Below are 8032 nucleotides of genomic sequence, written 5' to 3'. Positions count from 1 at the left end.
AAAACCCCAGGGAATGGAAGCAAATACTGTTGAATGATGACGCACGGAGGAGACTGTAATCATTGCAATGAAACGATGGTGTAAAACTGATGTTCTCCCATGTCAACTAGCACTCAGTTCACAATAAAAACGTAAAATAAAAAAACAAAAAAGGAAAAAGAACTAACATATTATGGACTAAATTCCAACTTGGAACCTGGAAAGCAAAGTCTTTCCCGAGGGGTTTCTCCTGCACTGAGTCCCCAAGCCTTGGTTGCACATCACTGGCATACTGACTGACCCTCAACCAGAGTGACAGCATCACTTCCTCTTTACTCTCATTCATATTATTTCTACCTATAGATTCTACCCACTCTCTCACTTATTTATCTTGTCTGTGTATGTGCATCATTGCTCCACCAAGTGTGCAAGTTTCTAGAAGATTCAGCACACAGCCAGTGGGGAAAGACCTTGTCTCCCCTCTCTTTGGTCCTGTCGAGCCCACCTATTTTTCCAAGTTCTACCAACTCATTGACCCTCTCTGATTCAAGTCCCACCCAAATCCACTTTTCTGAAGAATGGAGCTTGAAGAGACACAAGAAAGAATGATGAGTCATGGTCTACTTTGATGAAACTGGAGTCCCTGAGGACAGGGACTTGGTATTATATTTGTTCCATGTCATGTTTCCTATGTCAAGTCATGTCGTGTTCACCGTTAAACAAAAAGCTGAACAAATGTCTCAGCCTGTTTGGTGCTCTGCTATAAGATGACACATTGGTAAGGATGGAAAGAATCATAGCTAATGAATAGAAATGACATCAAACTTCTCTAATTGGCTTTGCAATTCATCCTTAATCCTAGGAAATATTAAGTGACACATAGTGGTAAGGATGGAAAGAATTATTATCACTAATTAGTTGAAATGACATAAAAATTCTCTAATTTGTTTTGAAAACATTCTTTTAATCTCAGGAATAATAGGTGTTGAACAGAAATATACCTTTACTCCTAAAATACCATATGAATATTCTATAGTGCTGTGCAACAACTAATGCTAACACCAGCCTGAAGAAATCAGTATCTAGCATCGTCGGCTTAATTTATCTAGAAAGAAGCGTTAAGAATCTAGTTGAGTTTCAGAAGTGAGTCTCCCTCAACACACAGGGATCTCTTAAGAAATAAAGAGAAATACCACACAGGAATCCTCTTTGTGAATCCTTAAGACCAAACTTCATAGCAAGAATTCCAGATCTGCCAGTTTCACCCAAACCCTCCTCTAGCTGCACTCCCCTTGTTCCCCCTCTTTCCAGCCCCTTTTCTGGGTGACCTTTTTGGGTTTGGAGTTCTCCTCCTGTTCAATTTATGATCCTTTCTTTAAGTCTTTATTCTTTGCTCATACAGTTTTCTTTGTTCAAAAGAAAGCTCTTTCTTAACCTTTAGTAAGAAAAGACATCTGCTTCATTCTAGGGAGGGAGCAAGCCTAAAGAACTGAGACTATGTCTTCCTGTTAATTTTTCCAGACTCTTGTGCAGTGCCTTGCAACTGGCAGGTAGATGTCTAATACATATTTTTATGCAAATAGAACACATGTTGTATGGTTTTTTTGCCAATTATAAGTGTATCCCCTCTAGTCCCTAGATATTTTTGTAAGTGTGCTATGCTAACTTTTTTACCTGTTGCTGTAAAAAAAATGAGCATAATAAGCTTAGGAAAATGCTTCGATGTTGGCAAAAAAGAAAGAGTATTATATGCACATTATTTTCATAACATATGGTAAATATCTTCCAAGTAATGGAGGAATAGCAGCTTCATCTAGATGAATAGAATCCTTGCCTATTGACAGGAGGTTATTCACTCTTGTGACCTTTTCTAAAGTAAGTCTTTCCCCCTCAATCTTAAAAAAGAAATAATAGTTAAAGCAACTAATTTTAATTGAGCACTTACTACGTGACAAGTCCACAGTATGGTTCATTTCCTTGAATTTCACACATTACCCCAACTTTCTAGATGAGAAACCTGAAGCATGGGACACAAAGGAACTCATCCAAGGTCTCATTATTTCTAGATAGAGCCAAAAGTTAAGCCCAGAGCCCATATTGGGCTCCATTAAGTGAGGCTACTAGCAACCAATGGAAACTGAGAAACTCCTGAGTATTGAGAAACCCATCTATCTCCAAGCAGTGGCTGAGAGGAGCTCAAGTCTTTCCTATTTACAAAGGGGCATGGCTGCGCCTCAGTGTTGTAAACTGCCACTCCAAATTTCCATGACAACTCACTTCAGTATTTTTATGGTGGACCCTGGCATAGTGATAAGGTCTTGATTCGTCATGGATCCTACACAACCAGGTCTTCAAGAGCACTGCCTGTTAGTAATTGGTTTTCTGGGCTGAATCTGGAAGAGCTGGCTCTACACAAGTCTTGAAGATGTATCTTGGAATGTACTTCGGAAGATAAACTGTGGGCTCAGGGTCTAAACCCAATTCTAATAACTCTTCCTCAATGAAGTCTTTTCTGGCACCCTTCAACTACAAGTTATTTTGGTCTCCTCAATTCCATGTTATTCTACCTGTCACTCTTTTACAAATCTTTGTTTCCCATTCTGGGTTTAAGAGGAAATTTCACACATGGCAAGCATTCAATTAGAAATGGTGTAATTTTTAGATGAGATAAGAAATGCTTAATTTTTTTCTGGATAAAACACACCATTGATCTTTAAGAGTTAAAAACCAGCTGGTGCCAGATTTCTTCTGTCCCTAGTCCAAGAGACAGGATAAATCTATCGGAAAGAGCGTGTGTGAGTTCGGCTTCTGGAGGTGTAAAGCATTTGCTTCCCAGTAGCAGTCCTCTTTCAAAGAGGTGGTGAGACATCACACATGGACACCCATGCCTCTGTGTGCATTTAATTCACAGATAGACCTCATTTTATCGCTACCTTAACAAGTGCACATTCTATGGGATTGGAAGAAATGAGAAAATGGGCTGTGAATCCCATGTGGAAGTTTGAGGATACGATCAGAAAGATTCCCAGGGCCTTTGCTGAGTGCTAGCCACATTTATTAAATCCCTACCAAAGGTGCTGCGGGCTGCAGTGAACGGCCAAAGGTATCTGTAAAGCCCCATAGGACCCGCAGTCCCCTCTGGGGAGAGTGGGTGACTGGGCAGTGATTGAAGTGGCCAGCAGGGGGCTGGCATTCTCTGTCTATAAGTGGCCTTGCTCCTCGTCAGCGCCTCAGTTCAACAGAGCTGCCGTTTGCTGGTGAAGCCAGTGACGTGCAAAGCATCCTGCCTATAGGATTGGAGGCTTTCTCAGTGCAGTTTTTTTCTACCCACTTTAAACTTCAGGTTCTAAATATCAGGAAAGCCAGGAAATGCTGTGTGGAAGCAGCAGGCAAAAGTTCTTAGTGAAGTGCAGCCAGAGAGAGACTGAATAGGAGGGAGATAGTAAGAGCTGATATTAAGTGGGTTTAGCCCTCCCTCAGCCCTACTTCTGGTGGTAGTGTGTGGTTGTTAAGTTATTGGATTGAGAGATGCATGCCATTGGTCATGAAGGCCATAGCAGCTCAAAATAGTGACAGATCATAGTATGTAGGTGAGAGGAGCAATTGTATTACAGAAGAGAAAGAGTCCAGCATAGATCATCTTCACCCAACTGTAACATCACACCGTGAAGAAGAGCAGCTAAGGGCACTCCGTAGGTTGGACAGAATCTAGAGGATGGCTCTAAATGACTGCTTCCTTCTGAACTTGGAAGTGGACCATTTGGTGCACTGCAACATTTCTAATCACAGCATGGACTCCCCTGTGACAGATGACTGGTTCCACCCAGGCATCCTCTATGTCATCCCTGTGGTTTATGGGGTGATTATCCTGATAGGCCTCATTGGGAACATCACCCTGATCAAGATCTTCTGTACGGTCAAGTCCATGCGCAACGTACCCAACTTGTTTATCTCCAGCCTGGCCTTGGGAGACCTGCTCCTCCTGGTAACATGTGCACCCGTGGATGCCAGCAGGTATGTGGCCGACAGATGGCTGTTTGGCAGGATTGGCTGCAAACTGATCCCCTTCATACAGCTCACCTCAGTGGGGGTGTCTGTCTTCACGCTGACGGCTCTCTCTGCAGACAGGTAAGCCCTAACTGAAAGTTACATTCTATCTGAGGGTGGGAGATGTTCCGGTAAATCAACTCCCACGTTGTGACAGAAGGAACTGTTGGCACAAAGAGAAGTTTTCCTCAGAATCAGTCCCGTCCCAGGCATGTTTTGTTCCAAAGCTTACTTCTTGAGTTTGACGTATGTGTTTAAGAAAGAAAAATGAGTGTGTGGTACGAAAGCGGATACGGAAGGAGACAAATGAGCAAAATCTGTAAGACTGAGGTACGTTTTCTGGGAGCCAAATGATTTAACAGTATCCCTTCCTCCTTGCAAAATTCATGGACTAGTGAGGAAAGCTATCACAGCCAATATAGTTTAAACCTCAGGCAAATACTCCTTAGAAACAATTCAAAGCCTTCAGAGAATAGAAAAGTCCCATTACATACCTTCTTCAAGATACTCCTTCAGCAATCGTCAAGAGCAGAGCCAAAGCCACACTTCTTTGAAATTCATTTGCCTGGAGTGCTTTAACTTTACTCATATCTGATTTTATGTTTGGCTGTCCATGAGTGAAAAATGTGTGTGCTGATTTTTCTAAGTATCTCTGCAATGGAATCAAGTATTGCTTGATCCCTCTCCCTCCTGTCCCCACTGGAGTAAGCTTCATTCAAGGTTGAGTTTAATTTTAATATTTTATTGATGTGCTTCATATACAGTATTTTAAAAGATTGATTTGGGAGAAGACAGGATCCGGTGCTGTGCTTTATTCTGGTATATATATATATATATATATATAACTGGAAGTGTCATTGTGTACACAGCTGGCTTTAAACATTCATATTCATTCTTTCAACATCTATCAAGTGTCTGTCTTGTAGAAAACTCTGGCGTGAATCGACCAGTCAGGAAACCTTTGCAGGTCTTCCTCACACACTGCCAAATGTATTTTCTGTAGTTTGGAGCTCTTGATATTGGGAAACAAAATGAAGAAACTCTCTCAGAAGTCGCATAGGTGATCTGGTCAAATTAAGAAAGAATTGGTCCAGTGAACCGGAGACTATCCAATTTTATCTTGAAATCAACTATAACTTACACTGCTAAAGATAGAGAAGGATTCCAGAGTGATACTTGATTTCATTTCCTAGATACTTAGAAAAATCAGCACACAAATTTTTCCAGAGGTAGAGAAGCAGCTCTTGCAAGTTTATATTGGGAAGAAAAGCATCCCACATTTTAATACATATGGTGCTGCGTGCTCATTTTGGAGACGAACAAACAGTCCCCAGGTGATATGGCTGGAGCCACTATTGGACAAATAAGGATAGTGTTATCAGAGTTTGTAGGCATGTGTTTCTCCTGAGCTGCCTGAAGTACACAGGGCATTTTCAAAGATGGAGAAAGAGTACCACAGAAATGAGATTAACACTACTCACACTCCCTCCACTCTCAGCCCCCCTCCGCCCTCCTAGGCACTGAGGACTAAGGGCAGTTGGGCGAGTTTAGCTGGAGCTGGCAGAAAGGCTGTGGCTGAGGGCATTTCAGGATGAGGGTGACTTTCTGGGTGGGCAGATGAGATTGCAGTTCCCGGCTGTTGCGTTTGTGCATGGGGGCAGATGGTGTTTACCATCTTCAGACAAGAGGGCAGGGAGGGAGAGGCAAGGAAGACACAGCTACAGGGAGGGAACTCCAGAGTTTCCAAGTGCACTGCCTTCCACAGCTGCAGAAAAGGGTGGAGGGTTCTCTCTCAAGGACGGTATAGGACCCTGGAGCAGGCCCCGTGTCTTCTCAGGGAGTTCATAGTTACTGCATGTCCCTCCCAAGTTCACAAATTACTATCAGCTCTCATATAAAGAATTTGTTTTCATTTTGGTAAGGCTGAAACATGCTGATGGATCACCTGAATCACAGGTAGTGCATCTAATCAATTGCAACAAGAAGACTAGGTATTGAGCTGCTGAAACAATAGAAGACGGGGCTTTTTTTTTTTTTTTATCTCATTTTAAAGAGTGATTAGATTCTTGTAATGGCCTCATGAGGTTGGCAGGACATAAACATGTACATACTCATTGCAGTTGAGTCATTTCCAATTCATAGCAACCCTGTAGGATAGGGTTGTTGTTCTTAAAGGCCATCAAGTCGATTCCGACCCATAGCGACCCTATACAGGGTTTCCAAGGTGCAGCTGTTGAGCTTGAACCACCGACCTTGCAGTTCAAACGACTTTGCAGTCTGGCACATTAGCCCACAGCGCCACCCCAGGACTCCATAGGATAGGGTAGAACTGTCCTTATAGGGTTTCCAAGGCTGTAATTTTTATGGAAGAAGATGGCCACATCTTTCTTCCTTGGAGTGGTTGGTGGGTTTGAACTGTTGACTTTTTGATTAGCTGTTCTTAACCACTGTGCCACTGTTGTTGTTTTATGCCATCAAGTTGGTTCTCACTCATGGTGACCCTGTACAGGGTTTCCAAGGAATGGCTGGTGGGTTTGAACTGTCAACTTTATGATCCTACAGTGCCACACCAAGAGATCATTTAAATTAGCAGAAGGCTGAATTTGGGGAAGCCCAATGATCTGACTGATGATATTCTGCATATTAACAACTTTTTTCACTAACGGTAAGGTATCATAGGGTTATTCACTTGCCAGCTAACTGAAAGGCTGTAAGCTTGAGTCCACTCAATAATCAGCCACTGAAAACCATACGGAATGCAGCTCTACTCTGACACGCATAGGGTTGGAACGGACTAAATAGCAACTGGTTAAGGTATAATGGAGCTCTTTAGAATTCTGTATTTTTAAAACATGCTGTTATGCATGACTATCAGTGTTCTTCAGAAATGAAGCACACTTAACAAACATTACAATTATTATTTTCCTTATTGTCCTCTCAACAGAACAAATTACTTTCTTTCTCTCTTTAGTTCACCGTTGTTGTTGTTAAGTGCTGTTGAGTCAGTTTTGACCCATAGCTAAACCTTGTTTAGGGTTTCCAAGGAGCGACTGGTGAGTTTGAACCACCAACCTTCCGGACAAGTGGTTGTCCTACAGTGCCACATCAGGACTCCTAGGGCTCTTTAAACATATATGAAGAGGGTTTCAAAGAGTTCATGGAAATGTGAAATTAAAAGATAATGAAATTTTTCCAGAAACTTTTTGAAACCCCCTTGTATATTTCTGCATATGCATAAGTAATCATGGTGGTGCAATATTTAAGTGCTTGACTGCTAACCAAAAGCTTGACAGTTGGAACTCACCCAGAAGCTCCAAGGGAGAAAGACTTGACAATCTGTTCTCATAGAAAGTATGTTGTTGTTGTTATGTGCCGTGGAGTCGGTTCCAACTCATAGCGACCCTGTACAGGGTTTCCGAGGCTGTAAATCTTTACGAGAGCAGAAAGCCTCATCTTTCTCCCACGGAACAGCTGGTAGTTTCAAACTGCTGACCCTGAGGTTCGCAGCCCAATTCGTAACACTACGCTATCAGAGCTCCTTCAATCCTATGGGCCAGTTCTACTGTATCACATGAGATCACTATGAGTTGGAATCGACTTAATGTCACACAACAACAACATATGCATATGCATACTATCAATATTATTTCTTTTAAACGATGTATAATCTATAAACAGAGTCCTGGTGTGGCACTATGGGTTAATGTGCTGGACTTCAAGATCACTTGAACTGCAAGATCGGCGGTTCGAGCTTGCCAGCCGCTCCTCAGAAACCCTATATAGGCTCGTTATGAGTTGGAATCAACTTGATGGCACTTCACAACAACAGCAATCTATAAACAGTAAACTAAATAAGTGTACATCTCCATACATTTTTATACATGTAAAAAATATATATAACAGCAGTGTTGTAGGATAAACACTGGACTACTTCTGTCTGTCGTGCTGTGGTGGTTTGAGTTGCTGTGATTCTGAGGGCTATGCCACCGGTGTTTTAAATAACCAG

General features: G+C 42.1%; 1 protein-coding gene across 1 annotated transcript in view; it reads left to right on the top strand.

Annotated features, from left to right (window-relative positions):
* The first annotated feature begins 3684 nt into the window (after nucleotides 1–3684).
* GRPR (gastrin-releasing peptide receptor) overlaps nucleotides 3685–8032 on the top strand; it is a 46425-nt gene continuing 42077 nt past the window's right edge. Inside the window, exon 1 of the mRNA XM_006835606.1 lies at nucleotides 3685–4107. Within this exon, the coding sequence (XP_006835669.1) occupies nucleotides 3695–4107 (413 nt within the window). The 5' untranslated portion in view covers nucleotides 3685–3694. The remainder of the gene's footprint in view (nucleotides 4108–8032) is intronic.

Source organism: Chrysochloris asiatica, unplaced genomic scaffold (genome assembly GCF_000296735.1).
Source record: "Chrysochloris asiatica unplaced genomic scaffold, ChrAsi1.0 scaffold00018, whole genome shotgun sequence".
Taxonomy (NCBI): domain Eukaryota; kingdom Metazoa; phylum Chordata; class Mammalia; order Afrosoricida; family Chrysochloridae; genus Chrysochloris; species Chrysochloris asiatica.
This window is presented reverse-complemented; position numbering and strand designations above follow the sequence as displayed.